The 26,447-nt window shown below is 38.7% G+C and overlaps 1 protein-coding gene across 1 annotated transcript in view; it reads left to right on the forward strand.

Moving 5' to 3' along the window:
- The window catches only part of LOC117324856 (receptor-type tyrosine-protein phosphatase S-like), a 168,629-nt gene that overhangs the window by 67,114 nt on the left and 75,068 nt on the right, over positions 1-26,447 (forward strand). Inside the window, 3 exon segments of the mRNA XM_033880684.1 lie at positions 14,919-15,080; positions 18,275-18,523; positions 21,597-21,734. Coding sequence (XP_033736575.1) covers positions 14,919-15,080; positions 18,275-18,523; positions 21,597-21,734 — 549 coding nt within the window.

A 26,447-nucleotide genomic window follows, 5' to 3' on the forward strand; every position in this document is an offset into this window, starting at 1 on the left:
CTGTATATAAATAAGTACCTGTTTAAACTGACCTGTATATATGCAAGTACCTGTTTAAACTGACCTGTATATATACAAGTACAATTGTACCTGTTTAAGCTGATCTGTATACATGTATATATAGGGCGTGTTTAAGCTGACCAGTATAAATACAGGACGTGTTTAAGCTGACTAGTATATACATGTATACAGGATGTGTTTAAACTGACCTGTATATATACAAGTACAATTGTACCTGCTTAAACTGACCTGTATATTTACAAGACGTGATGTGATGTGATCTGTATATGTACAGGACGTGTTTAAGCTGACCTGTATAAGTACAGGACGTGTTTAAGCTGATCTGTATAAATGTATATACAGGACGTGTTTAAGCTGATCTTATAAATGTATATACAGGACGTGTTTAAGCTGATCTGTATACAATGTATATATAGGGCGTGTTTAAGCTGACCAGTATAAGTACAGGACGTGTTTAAGCTGATCTGTATAAATGTATATACAGGACGTGTTTAAGCTGATCTTATACATGTATATACAGGACGTGTTTAAGCTGATCTGTATACAATGTATATATAAATGTAGGGCGTGTTTAAGCTGACCAGTATAAGTACAGGACGTGTTTAAGCTGATCTGTATAAATGTATATACAGGACGTGTTTAAGCTGACCTGTATATGTTCAGGACGTGTTTAAGCTGATCTGTATACATGTATATACAGGACGTGTTTAAGCTGACCTGTATACACGTGTAAAATTGTGTATGGTCCACCAATAATACAATTACTGCGGGTAATACCTGTAATGTTGAGGCAGCTACGAGATGTTGGGCTATGAATATTATCTCTGTTCTCCTGTTATTTAATCTATGTTTCGTACACCAGACCGTGTACTATCGAGTACAGGATAATTTCTGTCACATTATGAACCATAATACGTTTTATGGATTCTGACTCACGGAAGCTCCCGTGGTATTAACCCTCCATTGACCTCTCCTTCTTCACCACTGGTTTTGTTTTCAACTGATCAGATGGACGAAAGATAATTGCTGTCGAAAAAGATGAGAGGTGCACGGGATCATTATTCCCAATTGAGAGCGAGTTGGAATGATCTTTCCTGATGTGCGCCTGGGCTAATAATATAATTCTCATTGACATCACCAAACGTATGGTGCATGTATCGGAATGGCGTTCAATGTTTCCTTTCATGAATACGCCGAGCATTAATGAACAAAATCTAGAAAGCCTGTTGGTCATTTCCAAAACAAAAATGTTGCCCGATGACGTTCTGTCACAAATTGGAAAGATCACGAAACAATTGTAGCTTCTAGTCATGAATATAATACTGGAATTATCGTGAGCCATTGGTCAGTCCGATACGTCTGACCAGACAACGACCCGTGCATCGGAATGGTCATCGGTCATTAGTGAGAAAAGCCATCAGCTACGGAGTTTATACAGGAAGGAACAGGTCATTTATTGCACATGTCGGGACCGTCTCCAGAGGGGAGCAAACTGTCCTTGTTCGTGTTCACATCTCAAATATTAGATATTTTATTGGAATGTAGAAACATCACACACTATGATATATGTGTGATAATCGTACACAGTGAGCAACAAAAAGACACTCCATTTCATGTTATCGGACATGGTTGCTGGAACACGTGACCTGGAACACGTGACCTGGAATTCGTGTACCTCCTCTGTCGGCTATCCGTCAGTCTGGCCGTGTCTATCATTCTCGGTGAGGTAATGGCCATGACATTTTGGGTTTGTTGGAGATGTAGCGGACCTGATCCAGCACACTCTGTAACATGAAGGTCCCTACCCCCAACACGTGCACCACAAGGTTACACGCTCATTCTTCTCGATGTACCCGCTGAACAAAAACAGGTGTATAACATAGTTTCATGTGCTTCTTCTGACCCCACGGTCACGCTTCAGTGCCGTAACCGGAAGTTACAATGGTAGAGATCGGCATGACGGTCACATGACGATACCATACTCTATTGGAATTGTATGTAAACAGACGATGGAGTGATCCGTCAGTTATTGCTGTTATTACAACCAATAGTTACGGTGGTATAGCCGCTCCGTCATAACAGATGTTCCCAGTGTTTAGCATTACACGTACTGTGTATATCTTACCGGGCTGTTCCCAGCCCCAAACTTTCGTGATAGTTACTATCCGTTTGTTTTAAATGGCACTACGGAGACAAAAAGTCATGTGGACGGTTTACATTGATCAACGCTCACCAAATGACACACGCATTTAAATATTAATTTCCTAATATAACAATGCAAATTAATAAACATAATATATGCAGGGTTTATGTCACCAGTTTCAGTTTGGGCTGATGTTGAATCGGTCTGTGACTAGTCATTCTAAATGGGTTTAGTTCGTTTGAACGAGTATTTCTGTTTGCAGAAATTATTCTGGGGATGTAACCCGACACGTGGTTCTCATCAGAAGTTAAACTGTCAGTCTGAACAATAAAGATCCACCTGTATCTTATGTTTGTATTTATTGGTAAGATAAGCACGGAATGCTGACTGTAGTGTTGGAGAATTGTTACATGTTTAATACTGCCAGACACAGTCGTTGCCATATTTGTTTATACTGGGGTTTACAACTCGGTGAACTCACATGGTGAATTGGTCTAAGTAGATATTCCAGAAGCACTTGGCGATAGTTTTACTGGTGAATGTAGAAATGGCTGAAATGTATTTCTACTGTATCGAGTCTGTATACATTTGTATGTAATGCATTACAACTATCAAACGGTATTCTTGACAGACACTAGTCCGATACGATTGCTGCGCATGTGCGTGGTTTGCAGAACCGGAAAGAGATTCAGCAGTTAGCTTAAACATACATATGTATCCTGTAAACATTATACTGCATATTAAGAAATAAAGTGACAGGAAGTTTTAGGATTGGCTGCATTTCAATATGAGCATTGAACTAAATACTGATTGTCCCAATAATATCTAGATATGAACGACGTCTGCTGTAACTGATCAGGCCGGATGTAACAAACATGCAATGCAGGCTTGATCTGCGCAGTGTCACTTTGTTGGCGAGACAGCTACTGAGTTCGAGTTATTGGAAGACGTTTATTTTATCAAAGTCAGAATGTTCCAAAAACATCAAGTATGTTATCGCTTCGCTTCCGCACGGAACTCCTCTCTCACACGACCTTATCGTCACTTTATCGAGCCGTACCGTACTAAGTCCAATTTTCACCATGGGTGTAGTTGACATCAAACGAGACACGGACTTAGATTTTTATCCAGAATAACATTAATTGGTTGAAAAATTGGGCGTGGTGGTGGAGAAAGCTCCAAGTATTTTATAATGCCTGCCGACACAGAAGCAAGGTTTATCAGACCCCTTTGAAAAAAAAATACTAATGTCAGAAAACTTTCGGGGGAGAATTTCTGTTAAACAAGGCGCTGTATGACAAACATATTGTTTTTTACGGTAAGACAACATCAGCAGGGCAAACATATCTCAGAATGCATATATATATATATATATATAACTTAAAATACAAAACCAGAACGATACAAAAACTCTACTGAGGAAACTGCCACATCAGTCTAGTCACATTTAACAAATAAAACACTCTACTGAGGAAACTGTCACATCAGTCTAGTCACATTTAACAAATAAAAATATCTACTGAGGAAACTGCCACATCAGTCTAGTCACATTTAACAAATAAAACACTCTACTGAGGAAACTGCCACATCAGTCTAGTCACATTTAACAAATAAAACACTCTACTGAGGAAACTGCCATATCAGTCTAGTCACATTTAACAAATAAAACACTCTACTGGGGAAACTGCCATATCAGTCTAGTCACATTTAACAAATAAAACACTCTACTGAGGAAACTGCCACATCAGTCTAGTCACATTTAACAAATAAAACACTCTACTGAGGAAACTGCCACATCAGTCTAGTCACATTTAACAAATAAAACACTCTACTGAGGAAACTGCCATATCAGTCTAGTCACATTTAACAAATAAAACACTCTACTGGGGAAACTGCCACATCAGTCTAGTCACATTTAACAAATAAAACACTCTACTGAGGAAACTGCCATATCAGTCTAGTCACATTTAACAAATAAAACACTCTACTGGGGAAACTGTCACATCAGTCTAGTCACATTTAACAAATAAAACACTCTACTGAGGAAACTGCCACATCAGTCTTGTCACATTTAACAAATAAAACACTCTACTGAGGAAACTGCCACATCAGTCTAGTCACATTTAACAAATAAAACACTCTACTGAGGAAACTGCCATATCAGTCTAGTCACATTTAACAAATAAAACACTCTACTGAGGAAACTGCCACATCAGTCTAATCACATTTAACAAATAAAAATCTCTACTGAGGAAACTGCCACATCACAAATAAAAAACACAACAAGATTTACAATTTGGCTTACATTCCGTCTTCCCAAGTGTTTACTGTAGAAACTCTTGGCCGAAGCTGGCCAGCATTTTAGATTATAAGTCCGCTGTTTTCTGTGATTATTTCAGATGTGTACATGTTTATTTCGTTCGACATAATCATACATTTCCGCAAATTTCCTTCCCAAATTATTGTTGTTTTTTCTAAAACGATTCAATAAAAGTGTAAACATTTCGCCAGCCTTATCCGATAGTATCATTGGATATGTAATCCCGTGTCACCGCGTGAGTTCAGGTCCGACGGGAGCGGTTTACAGGAATGATCTAGGGACCAACTCCTGGCCCCTATACATCAATATCGCGTGTCGTCTGCTCCTAATGGACGGGCCCACAATTCCTCGTCGTCATTGTTTGCCCTTTAGGGACTCTTCCTTGGTGTAAATCAGCTCTAATTACACTCGACACTGGACACCGATGTACAATATCGACATGGTTTGTTTGCTTCTCTGCTTGTCAGCATCCAGTCGTCTAGTCAGGGGAAAGAGATTGTCAACCACTCCGACAAATGGCCGTCACTGACAGCTGCAATTTATGTCTGCATTTTGTTGATTGAGACTAAACATTAGAGCATAATTTGGAGAAATAGTAGTCATAGGCGACGGAAGGCAAGCACGTAGTCAGTCAGCCGTTAACAGCACGAGAGACGGAAGATAAGCACGAAGTCAGTCAGTCGTTAACAGCAGGGAGACGAAGGATACGCACGTAGTCAGTCAGCCGTTACCAGCACGGGAGACGGAAGATAAGCACGTAGTCAGTCAGCCGTTACCAGCACGAGAGACGGAAGATAAGCACGAAGTCAGTCAGCCGTTAACAGCACGGGAGATAGAAGATAAACACGAAGTCAGTCAGTCGTTAACAGCACGGGAGACGAAGGATACGCACGAAGTCAGTCAGCCGTTAACAGCACGGGAGACGAAGGATACGCACGAAGTCAGTCAGCCGTTAACAGCACGGGAGGCGGAAGATAAGCACGTAGTCAGTCAGCCGTTAACAGCACGGGAGACGGAAGATAAGTACGTAGTCAGTCAGCCGTTAACAGCACGGGAGACGGAAGATAAGCACGAAGTCAGTCAGCCGTTAATTGCGTGACGGAAGACAAACACAGTCAGTCAACGGTTACCAGCATTGGGATGTTACAGTGGCATTGTAGCAGTGACAGTCATTGGGAATTGTACAGAAGAACAATGAATTATCCTGTTTCTGGTAAGGCGCCGTTGTAATTGATGTTACGTAAGCTAGATACGTAGGGTAAATTATTGCCCCTCTCCACGTAAGCCATACGTATAAAACTTTATATAGATGATGAAATGACAAGGATGTCGCCATGGAAACCTTTATAGATATTACAGATCAATTTATTTGATGTGCTGTCTCAATTTGAACTCTTTATATTGCTCCCAAATGATGAAAGCCACGTTCATTCCGTACATATCAAGATGCTGAGAATGTAATGATCATCGTTATTCCATTGAGAGGTAATCCGCGGTACCCCAACGGGAGGGGGACATCTGGCTGTCTGGTACAACATGTACATACCAAGTCTATACCGCCAAACTATTGTACTCCGTCACTCTACTGATCACGTGACAGTACTCCGTCACTCTACTGATCACGTGACAGTACTCCGTCACTCTACTGATCACGTTACAGTACTCCGTCACTCTACTGATCACGTGACAGTACGCCGTCACTCTACTGATCACATGACAGTATCCCGTCACTCTACTGATCACATGACAGTACCACGTCACTCTACTGATCACATGACAGTACTCCGTCACTCTACTGATCACGTTACAGTACGCCGTCACTTTACTGATCACGTGACAGTACGCCGTCACTCTACTGATCACATGACAGTACCCCGTCACTCTACTGATCACATGACAGTACCCCGTCACTCTACTGATCACATGACAGTACCACGTCACTCTACTGATAACGTAACAGTATCCCGTCACTCTACTGATCACGTTACAGTACTCCGTCACTCTACTGATCACGTTACAGTACTCCGTCACTCTACTGATCACGTGACAGTACGCCGTCACTCTACTGATCACATGACAGTACCACTCACTCTACTGATCACATGACAGTACGCCGTCACTCTACTGATCACGTGACAGTACGCCGTCACTCTACTGATCACATGACAGTACGTCGTCACTCTACTGATCACGTGACAGTACGCCGTCACTCTACTGATCACATGACAGTACGCCGCCACTCTACTGATCACATGACAGTGCCCCGTCACTCTACTGATCACATGAAAGTATCCCGTCACTCTACTGATCACGTTACAGTACTCCGTCACTCTACTGATCACGTGACAGTACTCCGTCACTCTACTGATCACATGACAGTACCACGTCACTCTACTGATCACATGACAGTACTCCGTCACTCTACTGATCACATGACAGTAACTCATCACTCTACTGATCACATGACAGTATCCCATCACTCTACTGATCATATGATCGTATCCCATCACTCTACTGATCACGTGACAATATCCCGTCACTCTACTGATCACATGACAGTACCCCGTCACTCTACTGATCACGTGACAGTATTCCGTCATTCTGGTTTATAAAGTAGTTGTCAGTACAATTCGTAGTCTCATTTTGTCTTATCTTATAAAGATGCTTGGCTGATTGATAATAGACGTGGTCCCTGGCCTAATCCATTCCTGTTTGTACTTGTTTGCTGTGTATTGGTTGTATCTTTCCGTCTGTATGCCAAGGAGATATCCCGAACATCAGCAGCTGTAACCTCAGTAATATCTGACATTCCTGTAAGGCTAACATGGCTGTATAAATGCCATTTCCCACCATTACAACAGATATACGTGTGACATTGTTGATCTTTTAACCCAGATCGTGTATCTGCCGTGTAATACTATGTACATGATACAATCTTTTCCACATGTCGGTGACTGAGCATTATGTGTGAATCATTTGCAGATTGACACCAATTAGGCGAATAATCAGTGTGTCCCATGCTTTATTGCAATGGTAAAAGGAGATTAATATATCGGAAACGAAAAACAGATTGTCCAAAAGACACATCATTGTCCAAAAGACACATCATTGTCCAAAAGACACATCATTGTCCGAAAGACATATCATTGTCCGTAAAATCGCCCATTTTATTATTTCTGTTCTCTCCCCCCTAGTGACTACATAGTTAGACATGTCTGGATTCAAGCTACCAAAAGTTGTTACCAACTGTCACCATTACATATAAAACGATATCTGGGTCCCGGATTGAGTTTAGAAGAGGTTCGATTTTTAAAAAGGTTTCTCAGCATTTGATTGGTCTAATATGGCGAAAATTATTCGTTGGAACATGTCCACATATCGTGTGTTCTAGCTCACTCACCAATATAACGCGTACAATTTAAAAGCAATAGAGCAAATAATAAAAAAAAAAACTTTACTTGCTAATAAATTTGTCACGGAAAATTGAAGACCATACAAGATGCCGTGTCACTTAAAAGAATCTGTATCAGTCGGTTCGGGTTCCATCTTAGCCTAAGTGTTCGCCTTTTATGTACTGCTGCAGGAATCCCCGCGATGCGACTTTTACGACAGCAGTATATGGCTTTCCATAAAAGACATCTCAGCTATTTCAACTGCTGCGATTTCCATTGGAGAACGATGCAGCTAACACAAGTTTAATGGCGCGGGATGGGCAATAAATGTATGGGGTTGTCTATGGTATATATTCTACACCCGATGGAAGGATATTGTTGGGAAGGTCAACAGTTACAGCGAGCAACAAAGGCAGCCCCACCAAACATATCTATAAGGATCGTATAGGCGACACAGCACCTGTCAAATACACCTCAGGCAACATGGATAGTTCCCGCGGTATCGATAGTTAACTCCAGACATAGTTTAACTCAATTAATTTTCTATCATAATTTATCAGGAACATGTTTATGCCATCGTGTCAAAGGAAAGGACTGCATGTTGTACCTATTAGTAGAGACCTGTATAGCGATGTATGTTGTACCTATTAGTAGATACCTGTATAGCGATGTGTGTTGTACCTATTAGTAGATACCTGTATAGCGATGTGTGTTGTACCTATTAGTAGAGACCTGTATATAGCTGAGAGGTGTGTTGTACCTATTAGTAGATACCTGTATAGCTGAGAGGTATGTTGTACCTATTAGTAGAGACCTGTATATAGCTGAGAGGTGTGTTGTACCTATTAGTAGATACCTGTATAGCGATGTGTGTTGTACCTATTAGTAGAGGCCTGTATATAGCGGAGAGGTATGTTGTACCTATTAGTAGATACCTGTATAGCTGTGAGGTGTGTTTTACCTATTAGTAGAGGCCTGTATATAGCTGAGAGGTGTGTTGTACCTATGAGTAGATACCTGCATAGCTGTGAGGTGTGTTGTACCTATTAGTAGATACCTGTATAGCGGAGAGGTGTGTTGTACCTATTAGTAGAGACCTGTATAGCGATGTGTGTTGTACCTATTAGTAGATACCTGTATAGCTGTGAGGTGTGTTTTACCTATTAGTAGATACCTGTATAGCTGTGAGGTATGTTGTACCTATTAGTAGATACCTGTATATAGTCGAGAGGTGTGTTGTACCTATTAGTAGATACCTGTATATAGCTGAGAGGTGTGTTGTACCTATTAGTAGATACCTGTATAGCTGAGAGGTGTGTTGTACCTATTAGTAGATACCTGTATAGCGCTATGAGGTGTGTTTTACCTATTAGTAGATACCTGTATAGCTGAGATGTGTGTTGTACCTATTAGTAGATACCTGTATAGCTGTGAGGTGTGTTGTACGTATTAGTAGATACCTGTATAGCTGAGATGTGTGTTGTACCTATTAGTAGATACCTGTATAGCTGAGATGTGTGTTGTACCTATTAGTAGATACCTGTATAGCTGAGAGGTGTGTTGTACCTATTAGTAGATACCTGTATAGCTGAGAGGTGTGTTGTACGTATTAGTAGATACCTGTATAGCTGAGAGGTATGTTGTACCTATTAGTAGAGACCTGTATAGCGATGTGTGTTGTACCTATTAGTAGATACCTGTATAGCTGTGAGGTGTGTTGTACCTATTAGTAGATACCTGTATAGCTGTGAGGTGTGTTTTACCTATTAGTAGATACCTGTATAGCGGAGATGTGTGTTGTACCTATTAGTAGATACCTGTATAGCGATGTGTGTTGTACCTATTAGTAGAGGCCTGTATAGCGATGTGTGTTGTACCTATTAGTAGATACCTGTATAGCTGAGAGGTGTGTTGTACCTATTAGTAGATACCTGTATAGCTGTGAGGTGTGTTTTACCTATTAGTAGATACCTGTATAGCTGTGAGGTGAGTTGTATCTATTAGTAGATACCTGTATATAGCTGAGATGTGTGTTGTACCTATTAGTAGATACATGTATAGCTGTGAGGTGTGTTGTACGTATTAGTAGATACCTGTATAGCTGAGAGGTATGTTGTACGTATTAGTAGATACCTGTATAGCTGAGAGGTGTGTTGTACCTATTAGTAGATACCTGTATAGCGGAGAGGTGTGTTGTACCTTTTAGTAGATACCTGTTTAGCTGAGAGGTGTGTTGTACCTATTAGTAGATACCTGTATAGCTGAGATGTGTGTTGTACCTATTAGTAGATACCTGTATAGCAGAGAGGTGTGTTGTACCTATTAGTAGAGACCTGTATAGCGGAGAGGTATGTTGTACCTATTAGTAGATACCTGTATATAGCTGAGAAGTGTGTTGTACCTATTAGTAGATACCTGTATAGCGGAGAGGTGTGTTGTACCTATTAGTAGAGGCCTGTATATAGCTGAGAGGTGTGTTGTACCTATTAGTAGATACCTGTATAGCGGAGAGGTGTGTTGTACCTATTAGTAGATACCTGTTTAGCTGAGAGGTGTGTTGTACCTATTAGTAGATACCTGTATAGCTGAGATGTGTGTTGTACCTATTAGTAGATACCTGTATATAGTGGAGAGGTGTGTTGTACCTATTAGTAGATACCTGTATAGCTGAGAGGTGTGTTGTACCTATTAGTAGATACCTGTATAGCGATGTGTGTTGTACCTATTAGTAGATACCTGTATAGCTGAGAGGTGTGTTGTACCTATTAGTAGATACCTGTATAGCTGAGATGTGTGTTGTACCTATTAGTAGATACCTGTATAGCTGAGAGGTATGTTGTACATATTAGTGGGGATCCTTGCGCTGGGTTTCTTTTCAGGGAGGTAACTCTAACAGAAGTCAAAGGTATAACTATACTATAATGCACATACATGTACAACTGAATGTATTTCCGTACAACTATCCACGTGCTGTCGTCATAACTTGATATGAACTACATTGTGTATACAGTACACCTGTCGCACGAGGAAGCATACACGTTTACATCTGGTTAAAGTGGCGACTTTTTACATGTAATCTTACCCATAATGTGTTTTAATCCATGTGTACACACATTGAAGGTTTTCAATGTTAGAGGCACCACACAAAGTACATTTTATAAACGACGTATTCATAAAAAGTCGATGTATATATTTAACAAATGTAACAATTTATTTAAGGTTTCAAGTTCCGTTATGAAATCACTTTTTTTGTACATACGGACCGTTAACCAGGAATTAGCGTTTCCCAATCACTGAAAGCGATTGTCTGTACCAGATTATGTGTTGGTCCTACTAAGACTTATTCCCTATAAATTGGACAAGACGTACATGCCTGCCTTTACTTTAACGGCGGACGTGACGAGAGGAGATGGCCGTGTACCGATGTGTTTGTAATGATGTCCCTCTCACAGAAGACTGATTATCACCGAGTAATCGGTGTTAAGATGGCCACCATGTAAATCACATCGTATGGGACACATCAAATTGTATTATCTACTCCTACGGAAATAAAGAAAAGCCATTGATAATCAGTGTCGTGAGAAAATGGATGCGCCAATTGAAGAGTACAATGATTTATAAACCCTTACACTAAAGTGTCATTGGGGTCAAATATAGATTATTGTAGGTGATAATTGTCAGCGTTCAGTAGCGACGCTCATTGGTAGCGCATCGTCATTAATTAGTGTCAAGTTAGTTTTGGAGGAGTCGCGAGTAGCGCATTGTAAAATGCTATTTCTTGATAACCTACCCGTACATTTAGGACGTACAACGCTCGCCCATAAGTTCGAGTTAACTTTTAAAGTAGTGCGATTTCATGAGACGCTGTCCAACAGCGCAAATAAGCCCATATATCACTGAGGCTAAATGGCTTTTAAGTGAATAAAAACTGTCTTTCAAGAAAACTCATCAATGTATTATTTAGTGTGTTCTCAGTTCTGTTTGTAATTTTCTATAATTACTGCGATCGAGTTGAAACTAATTAACAGTCAGCTCTTTAGACTAAATACAATAAAACAATTATTGTTTTTGAAGTCATCTTGAAATGTACTATATTAGAAGGTGGGATGTATTTATCACACAGGTTTAGTGTCGATATTACACTCTAGCTTTAGAACGTCGGTAACGATGATGTGGGGGTACATTCTGTCTTTATTTGTTGAAATATGTAATGTGAAATTATTTGAAATATCATTGATTAGCATTTCTTTCTCAACAGGTGGGTGTTATTCAACTCCCAGAGCATGAAATAATCATTACAACCGTTGAACAACATTCAGTTTGTACCAAACGTTGAATAAATTCTTAATGCGTTTTGATTGGTTGACACGGTGACCTTTGACCGTGACTATTTTTTAATCATTTGGTTCAATGCAATTTAATTGGCTAACACTTGAAGGCCGCTTCACGATGTTCTGGAAACGATAACGCATAAGAAGTAGTTCGCAGTTGTTTTTTATATTCATTGATATAAATATATAATTTATTGCCATGAAAAAATAAACCTACTTATTATTTTGTTGTGATTTGTAATAAATTATAATAGTTCCATACATTTCCGAATTTGTTAGTTTTGCATATTAATTAGCGGCATTTTATATTAGGTCATATCCTTACACCACACCTGATATTGTGAACACACGTTGACACAAAACAGGTCACTTCATTCTCAGAATAGCTTTTCAATTGTGGTAGAAATAGGTCACACAAACTTGGGGTTGTAAATGGTATTCCTTTCACCCAAGTTAGTTATTTTTCAAAAGTTCAAAAAAAAAACAAAAACAAAACCCCCCCAAAAAACACTCGAGCTCGCTAAAGCTCGTGTTTTTGTAACTTTTGAAAAATAACTAAATATACAGCAACCACTAGTTGCAAAACCTCTATATCCATTTAATGTCAGAGAGCGTACGTTTAACAATGCTACCCCCTATAACATTGCATGTATTGTCTGATTTGCAAATATAACATGTTTTTTTCAACAATTTGATTTACTTCAATAAAACACGTATGCTGTTTTCAAAATGACAACCAAAATGAACTAATAACGATAGGGTCTATTCGAAAATCAAATTTACTCAGTTACATTTAAAATTTACCAGAAGAGGTAGTTTTGATCTTATTCTTCATCTGCATGCTGCCATGCAGCATGTAATGATAGTAAGGCTGTTTCTGTAGGAGGTCCCGGGGGACGGGATCCAGCCAATAAAATATTGTGAAGTTGCGCGCCAGAAGGTAGTTGGACAGGTCTGTCTAATCTGTTTTCGGGAGAAATTTGTGTTCCGGAACTACACCACTGGGTATTGGCATGTTAAACTTGCGTTGGCTGAACTTGTCATTAATGTAGGATAATTCTACATAAACTCTGTACTTTTACTGGGTATCAAATGTTCTTTGTTTAATAACCCATCGATACTTTAAACAATTTGACGCTTGCTTTGGGAGACAAACAAGGGTTTAGATCAAACTCATTTAGATATTAAACTTTAATGAAATATAAAATGCTCCACTCCCACGGAAGTTAGTGATATAAACCGTTCATTATTGACAACGGTAATCAGTCTTCATACTTTGGGACTACTCATACCATACATGGCGTACGTACTTCAACGCTAACGCAATCTGTTGTTTAGGTCCCTGTCTTCATGGCGTACCACAACACTAAGATAATCTGTTGTTTAGACTACAGTCTTCATGGCGTACCACAACACTAAGATAATCTGTTGTTGGGCTACAGTCTTCATGGCGTTCCACATTACTAAGATAATCTGTTGTTGGGCTACAGTCTTCATGGCGTTCCACAACACTAGGGGCCGCGGTGGCCGAGTGGTTAAGGTGTACCGACACTTTATCACTAGCCCTCCACCACTGGGTTGCGAGTTCGAAACCTACGTGGGGCAGTTGCCAGGTACTGACCGTAGGCCGGTGGTTTTTCTCCGGGTACTCCGGCTTTCCTCCACCTCCAAAACCTGGCACGTCCTTAAATAACCCTGGCTGTTAATAGGACGTTAAACAAAAACAAACCAATCCACAACACTAAGATAATCTGTTGTTGGGATACAGTCTTCATGGCGTACCACAACACTAAGGCAATCTGTTGTTTGGGCTACAGTCTTCATGGCGTACCACAACACTAAGATAATCTGTTGTTTAGACTACAGTCTTCATGGTGTACCACAACATTAAAATAATCTGTTGTTTGGGCTACAGTCTTCATGGCGTACCACATCACTAAGATAATCTGTATTTGGGTCTCAATCTTCATGGCGTACCACAACACTAAGCTAATCTGTTGTTTAGACTACAGTTTTCTTGGCGTACCACAACACTAAGATAATCTGTTGTTTAGACTACAGTCTTCATGGCGTACCACATCACTAAGATAATCTGTATTTCGGTCTCAATCTTCATGGCGTACCACAACACTAAGATAATCTGTTGTTTAGACTACAGTCTTCATGGCGTACCACAACACTAAGATAATCTGTTGTTGGGATACAGTCTTCATGGCGTACCACAACACTAAGGTAATCTGTTGTTTGGGCTACAGTCTTCATGGTGTACCACAACACTAAGATAATCTGTTGTTTAGACTACAGTCTTCATGGCGTACCACAACACTAAGATAATCTGTTGTTGGGCTACAATCTTAATGGCGTTCCACAACTCTAAGATAATCTGTTGTTTAGACTACAGTCTTCTTGGCGTACCACCTATCTATGACAATCTGTGTTTGGGTTTCAATCTTCATGACGTACCACAACACTAAGATAATCTGTTGTTTGGGTCTCAATCTTCATGGCGTACTTAAATCTAAGTCATGATACTTACCCACTTTGAAATGATTTATATATTTTATTTATGATGACAATTCATCAATGTAAATTGTAGTTTTTCCAAAAGTTACATTCGATAATGATTTCATTGTTTCTCTTTCATGCCAGATGCACTTTTTTAACCCGCACATTATTTGATATTAACTTGTATCCGATGATTTTGTCCACAGACGAGCTGCACGCCCTCCAGGAGGAGTGTAGGGATGGCACGTTCGGCTATAAGTGTAACTCTAAGTGTCGATGTAAGCGCTACCAGACGTGTGACAAGGTGACAGGGGAGTGTATCCGGGACGAATGTGAGGACAATCAATGGGGGCCAGGCTGTCAACTTTGTAAGTCTCTCGCTTCTTCTCAATCATTGGATACGTGTTCATTGCTTGAAACGTTCGTAAGCAATCTCTGTGTGTCCCTTATATCTACTATATACATATAATATACAAGATATATAGAACCTTGTTTTCTAAGCAGTACAATACTATAGACACGAACATAACAGTGCATGGTACTGTAGTATTAGAAATACATGTACAAGAAATGTCAATTGAATTTTCGAATGACATCCAGCAAACTCTCCTAAGGTGAGAATGGAGGATATGTGGCCCACTAATTACTTAGGTTCGATTATGATTTTAAAATATCTGGTGCTTTTCTGTTCCTGGTCGATCGTCATTTTCAGGCATAATCGTGTAATCATAGAGGTAAATTGTACTTGAACCGAAACGAAAAATGTTTAATCATTACATTCGTCACTGTGGAGACTGGAATTACAGAGCGATGATAGAATCAGCAGCGACAAAGCCTCAATCTCGCTTGCCTTGGCAAATACCGGTACTCCATAGACGGGCTCATGACAGCGTCGTCAGCAGTGCCACGGAGGTGACATTTCACGGAGAGGAGGAACTTAGCTAGATTTCTTGTTTCGGCTCACACAAAACGCAGTGTAATCAATTTATAAATTGAATCGTTTACTATTTAACTTGTCGCGTATTACCGTTAAATCTGATATAATTGTCAATTTATGTTCGTGTTTGTTATAGGATGTTCTTAGTGACATGACAATGCCGTACACACAACATGTATACAATAAACTCGTGGTGCGTTTATAGCCTCCATTTGGGAATAACTTATCTCTATAATGACGTTTTCTTTCTGTACTCGGGTCATTATAGACCACAGGCTGTAGGGAACATACGTTATCTATAAGTTGTAGACAGTAGGATATTAACGTCGTATACAAGTTGTAGACTGTAGGATATTAACGTCGTATACAGGTTGTAGACTGTAGGATATTAACGTCGTATACAGGTTGTAGACTGTAGGATATTAACGTCGTATACAGGTTGTAGACTGTAGGATATTAACGTCGTATACAGGTTGTAGACTGTAGGATATTAACGTCGTATACAGGTTGTAGGATATTAACGTCGTATACAGGTTGTAGGATATTAACGTCGTATACAGGTTGTAGACTGTAGGATATTAACGTCGTATACAGGTTGTAGACTGTAGGATATTAACGTCGTATACAGGTTGTAGACTGTAGGATATTAACGTCGTATACAGGTTGTAGACAGTAGGATATTAACGTCGTATACAGGTTGTAGGATATTCACGTCGTATACAGGTTGTAGACAGTAGGATATTAACGTCGTATACAGGTTGTAGACTGTAGGATATTAACGTCGTATACAGGTTGTAGGATATTAACGTCGTATACAGGTTGTAGACTGTAGGATATTAACGTCGTATACAGGTTGTAGACTGTAGGATATTAACGTCGTATACAGGTTGTAGGATATTAACGTCGTATACAGGTTGTAGACTGTAGGATATTAACGTCGTATACAGGTTGTAGACTGTAGGATATTAACGTCGTATACAGGTTGTAGGATATTAACGTCGTATACAGGTTGTAGACTGTAGGATATTAACGTCGTATACAGGTTGTAGACTGTAGGATATTAACGTCGTATACAGGTTGTAGGATATTAACGTCGTATACAGGTTGTAGGATATTAACGTCGTATACAGGTTGTAGACTGTAGGATATTAACGTCGTATACAGATTGTAGGATATTAACGTCGTATACAGGTTGTAGACTGTAGGATATTAACGTCGTATACAGATTGTAGGATATTAACGTCGTATACAGGTTGTAGGATATTAACGTCGTATACAGGTTGTAGACTGTAGGATATTAACGTCGTATACAGGTTGTAGACTGTAGGACATTAACGTCGTATACAGGTTGTAAACTGTAGGATATTAACGTCGTATACAGGTTGTAGACTGTAGGATATTAACGTCGTATACAGGTTGTAGACTGTAGGATATTAACGTCGTATACAGGTTGTAGACTGTAGGATATTAACGTCGTATACAGGTTGTAGGATATTAACGTCGTATACAGGTTGTAGGATATTAACGTCGTATACAGGTTGTAGACTGTAGGATATTAACGTCGTATACAGGTTTTAGACTGTAGGATATTAACGTCGTATACAGGTTGTAGGATATTAACGTCGTATACAGGTTGTAGGATATTAACGTCGTATACAGGTTGTAGACTGTAGGATATTAACGTCGTATACAGGTTGTAGGATATTAACGTCGTATACAGGTTGTAGGATATTAACGTCGTATACAGGTTGTAGACTGTAGGATATTAACGTCGTATACAGGTTGTAGACTGTAGGATATTAACGTCGTATACAGGTTATAGACTGTAGGATATTAACGTCGTATACAGGTTGTAGACTGTAGGATATTAACGTCGTATACAGGTTATAGACTGTAGGATATTAACGTCGTATACAGGTTGAAGGATATATTTTAAAAGCTCCTAGGTTTAACGCTTCCCCTTTGGAAGGGCGGAACTTTACTGTTGTTTATGTAAGGAAATAATCTTAGCCGTTGATAGGACGTTAAACAATACAAACCAAACCATACCCACACAGGATAGGCCGTCCTAAAATGACCTTAGCTGTTGATAGGACGTTAAACAATACAAACCAAACCATACCCACACAGGATAGGCCGTCGTTAAATAACGTTAGCTAAGTTAACAGTTATCTTTGCGGATAATGTCATCGTGTTATTTTTTTTTTTTTTTCAAAAACACAATCTTTACCAAAATGTAAGCGCGCCTGTTGAGATCAATGGCTATCACCGCTCTAGTTAAATCAATATTATATATAAGTGAATTATCCCGACATCTCGTCGTAAATTCTGTTAAAAGTCGCGATAGTAAAAAGGAACAATACGACTTAAAATACAAATCTCTAAACTTTGTGTTAGGGTAGCGCCACTTTAATTAACATCGTGACAAAAATATACCTAACTTTACATAGAAGAATAGATCATCTGGCCTAGGTAAAGAATGGTCATATGACAGGTCTGTGAGTTGTACACAAGCCGAATCTTACCCGATAATAGGGACTGTAATGCATGTTGTTATTGAAGCAGATTATTAACTCTTTGATCCCATTTTCTGAAATGTTCATGTGTGTTTCAATCTGGTTTCAGCCAACAACTGTTTTTATAATGGCCAGGCGATGGCCTACCTGGGAACGAAATCCATCACGAGCGACCTCTACCAATGTCAGCGCTGGGACACACAAACTCCTCACCGCCATTCTTACAAAAGTGCCGAGCAGTTCCCCGACAAGAAAATGCCAACGAATTACTGCCGGACGACGGAGGACTCGGCCCGCCCTTGGTGTTACACCACAGACGTCAACAATCGCTGGGAACACTGTAACATTAACAACTGTAGTGAGTATAGCCTCGGTATCAGTCCGATTAGGGTGTAGTGAGTATAGCCTCGGTATCAGTCCGATTAGGGTGTAGTGAGTATAGCCTCGGTATCAGTCCGATTAGGGTGTAGTGAGTATAGCCTCGGTATCAGTCCGATTAGGGTGTAGTGAGTATAGCCTCGGTATCAGTCTGATTAGGGTGTAGTGAGTATAGCCTCGGTATCAGTCCGATTAGGACACTAATTTAACGGAACCCATTCTGTACAATGGGAGCAGGGAAGATCTAAGGTTGTTTGGTCCTTCTGTCTGTCTTTCACTTTGTATGCTTTTTCAAACATTGTTCGTTATATATACCTACTGTACATGTCATTATATATACCTATATACTGTCCCAGATCGAGAAGATGCTTATCAGGTCAAGGTCGCCTTTACAAAGCATAGCATTTGCTTTTAAAACAATTGACCGTCAATAAGTCTAATGTCAAGATTCAAGATTCACGAGTTTTTATTTCACTCTGACACACTTAAGTGTGTAACAAGAGGTCAAACAATATATATCAATTGTATAACATGGCAACGAGAGTAGATGGACCTATAAGTTTAGTGTCAAGGTAAGCATTACCATGAAGGTCAAGGCAGCGTGTCTTTGTAATAAGTTTAGTGTCAAGGTAAGCATTACCATGAAGGTCAAGGCAGCGTGTCTTTGTAATAAGTTTAGTGTCAAGGTAAGCATTACCATGAAGGTCAAGGCAGCGTGTCTTTGTAATAAGTTTAGTGTCAAGGTAAGCATTACCATGAAGGTCAAGGCAGCGTGTCTTTGTAATAAGGTTAGTTCTCTCCCGTAGTTATGTGAAACTTCATTAAAACAGGTTCCGGCTTGGAAGATAATTGTTACAATTGTTTCGACTTAATTTGTTCTAATATGCGTCATATGAGGGTTTGGAAACGAACTGTTATTATCTTTTTTCCTTGAAATATCCCCGTTATGTCCAACCACTAATTGTGACAACGAGAAACCATGATCGTGTGGTTCATCACGCGAAGAGCACTTTAAAAGTACACCATTTTTGTAAAACTACTGTTTGATATTAAAATGAATTGAAGTTAAATGAAAACGGATAGCTATCAAAGCAACAGATGTCGCTATAATTGGCAGAACAGTTTAAGTTCCAAATTCCAACAGTGAATTAAAATTGCATTCGTTTTAATGAAACATTGATCAATAATTGGTAGATTGGTTACCAAGCTGTTGTTTCTCCAAGTGAAACTCCGTCGGATATAGATGAAGACGAAGTAAACACATTTCTATCGGTATTGTATGTTTGATGACGGTGTACGTTAGGCCTGGTAACTGTATTACAGTGTAATGGTATTACTTCCACTGTACATCTCCATCAAGAAAACGAAAATGTCACAATTTCGCCTGTCCTTGTACTGTTAAGTTGTGTTATATATGGGACAGGTGTATACATAATTGATACACTTTCACAGATAGTGATATATAGCTCTGACAGGAGGGCCGCGGTGGCCGAGTGGTTAAGTTGTTCCGACACTTTATTACAACCCCTTAACCTCCGGGTTGCGATTTCAAAACCCACGTGGGGCAGTTGCCTGGTACTGACCGTAGGCCGATGGTTTTTCTCCGGATACTCCGGCTTTCCTTCACCTCCAAAAACCTGGCACGTCCTTAAATAACCCTGGCTGTTAATAAGACGTTAAACAAACTAAACCAAAACCAAACCAAATAGCTCTGAACACTAACCCAGCCAGCTCGCAAACAGAACACCAACCCAAAGCCCGCTCACCAACATAATACCAAGCCACAGCTCTATCACTGTCAGAACATCAACACCCATAGTCCGCTCGCCCACAGAATACCAACCTAGTCCGCTCGCCCACAGAATACCAACCTAGTCCGCTCGCCCACAGAACACCAACCTAGTCCGCTCGCCCACAGAACACCAACCTAGTCCGCTCGCCCACAGAATACCAACCTAGTCCGCTCGCCCACAGAACACCAACCTAGTCCGCTCGCAAACAGAACACCAACCTAGTCCGCTCGCAAACAGAACACCAACCTACAACCGCTCATCCACAGAACGGCCATACCCACACCCACAGCCCGCTCATCCACAGAATACCATCATCCACAGCCCGCTGGCCCACTGAACACCAACACCCACAGCCCGTTCGCCCTCAGAACAACAAAATTCACACTCCAAAGAACATCAACAACCACGGCCAGCTTACCTACAGATCTACTAGAACCTTGTCCAAAGTGCTCTCTCTATCTTGTTATACTTACACCATGTTCGTGGATAAAAACACATATTGTTTACCAAACGCGCAAAATATAGGTCCAATATACCCTCCCCGATAATTTCTCAGTATCTACAAAAGCCGCGACTTTTCTTCCTGTTTTGTTGTGAGACCATCGGACCAACAGATCATCCATATATACACTTTGTATCTCCTACTTAATGTTTCACTGATGGGTAAATGTCGATAGTATTTACCTGTTTGAAAAGAAACGTTTTGGTTGTATTTCGGATACCGATCTAAAAATAGTATAGTAAACATGCATAGAAAAAACACACAAAAAATCGGGAGGGAGAAATAGGTGAAGGTATCCGGGATTATCTATTGATGGTAGATGCCGTAGCCTTGTCAGTGAAGCTGAAGAATGTGATAATCGTTATTACAGTAGTCATGTCTGTAACGGTTAATAAAAAGCTACAAGCTCTATACTATTCTCGTGTTTGTTGATGTTTTATTAGGTGTCAATTCTCTAATAAATATAAGTATTGTTAATCTTAATTACTTCGTGTGGTACTGATAATACAGAGTTTATATTGAAAAAAACAACCAGTTATTGACTTTGTTTAGGTTAATACATGGAGTTGTTAACCAACGAAAGGTGATATTCCCCGAGGCCGGAATGTATATCATCAGATGGATACCTTCTGATGACGATATCATTCGTGTTTTAGACTTTTAAGATTAATTACGGCGTTTCTATTATTTCAGACTTTCTAAGGTAAGTGTTAGTTATGATTCCGGTAATTCACGATATTTTAATTGTATATTTTCAGACTGTCCTGCCGGCCGGTTTGGCGACAACTGTATAAAGGAATGCCATTGTGCAGACCTGAGCGAAGCATGTGACAGTATTCTTGGAATATGTTCTAGTGGATGTGCTCAAGGCTGGGATGGATATGACTGCCAGCAAGGTAGGCATGTCACACTAGTCGGCGTTTCATCAAAATATCATTACATGCGCCGTGTTGTCGAACACTGCTTTGTGTATTTCTCATTTGAAGATGATAGAGTATCGTGTGGTGGCTTTGGCAGTTGAACGTCTGGCAAAGTTGAATTCCCGTACATTTTCTTAGTTATTTGGGTGTTTTTGAGGTTTTTTTTTGTTTTTTGTGGGGTTGGTTATTATTTTGCTTGACTCTAGCGATAACAACAACTGCATTATCAATACTACTTTGTGAAATCTAGGTAGAGTTGTACATATAAAAGCCACGTTTCTTACCATACCATGTCATATCTTACCATACCATATCATATCTTACCATACCATGTCATATCTTACCATACCATGTCATATCTTACCATACCATGTCATATCTTACCATACCATGTCATATCTTACCATACCATGTCATATCTTACCATACCATATCCATACCATGTCATATCTTACCATACCATGTCATATCTTACCATACCATGTCATATCTTACCATACCATATCCATACCATGTCATATCTTACCATACCATGTCATATCTTACCATACCATATCCATACCATGTCATATCTTACCATACCATATCATATCTTACCATACCATGTCATATCTTACCATACAATGTCATATCTTACCATACAATGTCATATCTTACCATACCATATCCATACCATGTCATATCTTACCATACCATGTCATATCTTACCATACCATGTCATATCTTACCATACCATGTCATATCTTACCATACCATGTCATATCTTACCATACCATATCATATCTTACCATACCATATCATATCTTACCATACCATGTCATATCTTACCATACCATGTCATATCTTACCATACCATGTCATATCTTACCATACAATGTCATATCTTACCATACCATGTCATATCTTACCATACCATATCCATACCATGTCATATCTTACCATACCATGTCATATCTTACCATACCATATCATATCTTACCATACCATGTCATATCTTACCATACCATGTCATATCTTACCATACCATGTCATATCTTACCATACAATGTCATATCTTACCATACCATGTCATATCTTACCATACAATGTCATATCTTACCATACCATATCATATCTTACCATACCATGTCATATCTTACCATACCATATCATATCTTACCATACCATGTCATATCTTACCATACAATGTCATATCTTACCATACAATGTCATATCTTACCATACAATGTCATATCTTACCATACCATATCCATACCATGTCATATCTTACCATACCATGTCATATCTTACCATACCATGTCATACCATGCCATATCTTACCATACCATGTTATATCTTACCATACCATATCCATACCATGTCATATCTTACCATACAATGTCATATCTTACCATACAATGTCATATCTTACCATACAATGTCATATCTTACCATACAATGTCATATCTTACCATACCATATCCATACCATGTAATATCTTACCATACCATGTCATATCTTACCATACGATATCATATCTTACCATACCATGTCATATCTTACCATACCATATCATATCTTACCATACGATATCATATCTTACCATACCATGTCATATCTTACCATACCATGTCATATCTTACCATACCATGTCATATCTTACCATACGATATCATATCTTACCATACCATGTCATATCTTACCATACCATATCATATCTTACCATACGATATCATATCTTACCATACGATATCATATCTTACCATACCATATCATATCTTACCATACCATATCATATCTTACCATACCATGTCATATCTTACCATACCATGTCATATCTTACCATACAATGTCATATCTTACCATACAATGTCATATCTTACCATACCATGTCATATCTTACCATACCATATCCATACCATGTCATATCTTACCATACCATATCCATACCATGTCATATCTTACCATACAATGTCATATCTTACCATACCATACCCATACCATGTCATATCTTACCATACCATGTCATATCTTACCATACAATGTCATATCTTACCATACCATATCCATACCATGTCATATCTTACCATATCATGTCATATATTACCATACCATGTCATATCTTACCATACCATGTCATATCTTACCATACCATATCATATCTTACCATACCAGTGTATATCTTACCATACCATGTCATATCTTACCATACAATGTCATATCTTACCATACAATGTCATATCTTACCATACAATGTCATATCTTACCATACCATGTCATATCTTACCATACCATATCCATACCATGTCATATCTTACCATACCATGTCATATCTTACCATACCATGTCATATCTTACCATACCATATCATATCTTACCATACAATGTCATATCTTACCATACCATGTTATATCTTACCATACAATGTCATATCTTACCATACCATGTCATATCTTACCATACCATGTCATATTTTTCCGTCACGTTTATCGCCGTTTCCTGTTGGCCCAACATAATTGGTATCCGAGCCTCAGATTAAACACACGTGCTAATGAACACTGAGATCTGAGAGTATTTAGACATTATGGACAGTCGGGGATTTTATATATAAATTGGCTGTACTAAAACCTAAAGCCTACTGAAATGGCACATGGAAGTGGAAGGTTAACGCGTAGGATAAGATTTAATGGCCACAACGCGCATTTAACTCGAAGAGTTCATCTAAAGACGGCCTGGGGCATTAACACTCGGTAGATATTCCTCTAAACCTAGACCAGGTCGTGTGGATTAGGGCAGGTTCCTGTGTGCAGAAGGGTTAAACATATTGTATATAATGTAAAATATCTTAAAATATTGTATATGTAATAAAAAATATTATAAGATATGGTACATGTACATAAGATATTGTATATAATATAAAATATTGTAAGATATATTGTATATGATGTAAGATATTGTATATATAATTATTGTAAGATATTGTATACGATATATGATATTGTGTATGATTTAATTATGCAAGTTTGTGTTTTATATAACATTTATTGTTATATCATAACCTAAATATGCGGATGATATATGAGTTATATGCAAGTTTTACGTTGAACAAAAAAAAAATGATTATGTTTAAGACGTCGTCTTTTCAACAATGACGTCACAATACCTTGGTACTCCCGTAGCGATCAACACAAACATTCTTACTTTTGAAAAAGATGGTTGTGAAACGTCGTATTGATTTTTATATTATATGCTAGTAACATTATCTAAAACACCATTCTTTTATATCTTTGTGTTTAAGATACCATATAAAATTCCTTCATTGTATCTTAATGCGTTAAAGGGGAAGGCTGACTGCGAAATAATGATAAAAAAAAAACCTTAGAGAAACCTCTTACAGTGCGCGCATTAATGTATATATACTTAATGTTTAATGTAAATCTTCATGAATTCTATATAACTACACCCTATGTTCAATAGTAATAATATCTAAATATGAAGTAAATTGAACGTAAAATGGTTGATCTTCCTTATCTTTCATTTAAACTCACCGCCAAGTTCCACCGGGAGCAGTGATTTTACACCAGGTACATTTCCGACGTGTATATAAACTATGGCGATATGTGAATTGGAGATGTTAAGGAATGGATCGATTTGATTTAAACACTACTTACATTGATCAAAATGACAAATGAATGAGATAGAAGTTTTTTAAAGCTTACGAGCTCTTCTCCATAAATGCAATATATACAATTAAAGTTACATCACGTTATAATTTTACTAAGTAAACCTATAAGATGTATTTTGTTTAAATCAATTTTGGAACGAACTGGTTTGAGGAGAAAATAGAGGAGAGATAAGAAGGGAAGAAGAGATTTGATTGGTAAAGGTTCATTCAGGAGTAACACACCGCTTTGTTACCTGTAAAAACTTTTGAAAATATTAGACAATATCGGCGTTTGTTTCTTTGGAATAACTCACCATTTGCCACAAAGTAACTTCTAATTTGAAATATGCAGTTAAGACATGTAAGGTATTAAACAGAACTGCCTCTGAAATTTGGGCGTATAAAAAGATAGTTTTATATCTTTAACATCGCCAGCTAAGTGACGTTACGGATCAGTGAACTCGATAGGATCATCGTTACATACCAGGTTTGGTCTGGTTGGGACATTTTTAGATGAGTAAAAGGCTGCTTCAAACTTTGCAGGATTAAATTGCATAGATATTGATCAGACCAGTCCTATAGACATTGGAAACCATGCGCCAATGCTTGTTCGATTTCAAATAGATCAGAAGACATTTGATAAAGAGAGGAATCGTCTGCCAAACGTCTGACAGAACTCTGGGAAAACACAGCGGAAATTAGTTTTAAAGATGAATGTCTTTATTTTGTAATATGTACTATTGCCTTTGTGCACATAACCAACATACATATGTACGTGGTGGAACTTAACTCAATAACACTATGATTAATATTCAGTAGGAACAGTTACAGATATAATACTTTTTTCGTACGATTTCAGCCAACAACAACTGATAACCGACAAATGAAATGTTTCTTCGCAGTATTTCTGATAGGCCATTAAATCATGAAAAACACTGTTACCGTAAAGTAAGCGAAGGATAATATACACGTAAATTCACATGTCTCTTATTTAAAAAGTATTTCATTATTTCTTAATTAATTTTTTTGTAAATATACAAAGCCAG

The sequence above is a fragment of the Pecten maximus genome, chromosome 4 (assembly GCF_902652985.1).
Source record: "Pecten maximus chromosome 4, xPecMax1.1, whole genome shotgun sequence".
NCBI classification, from domain to species: domain Eukaryota; kingdom Metazoa; phylum Mollusca; class Bivalvia; order Pectinida; family Pectinidae; genus Pecten; species Pecten maximus.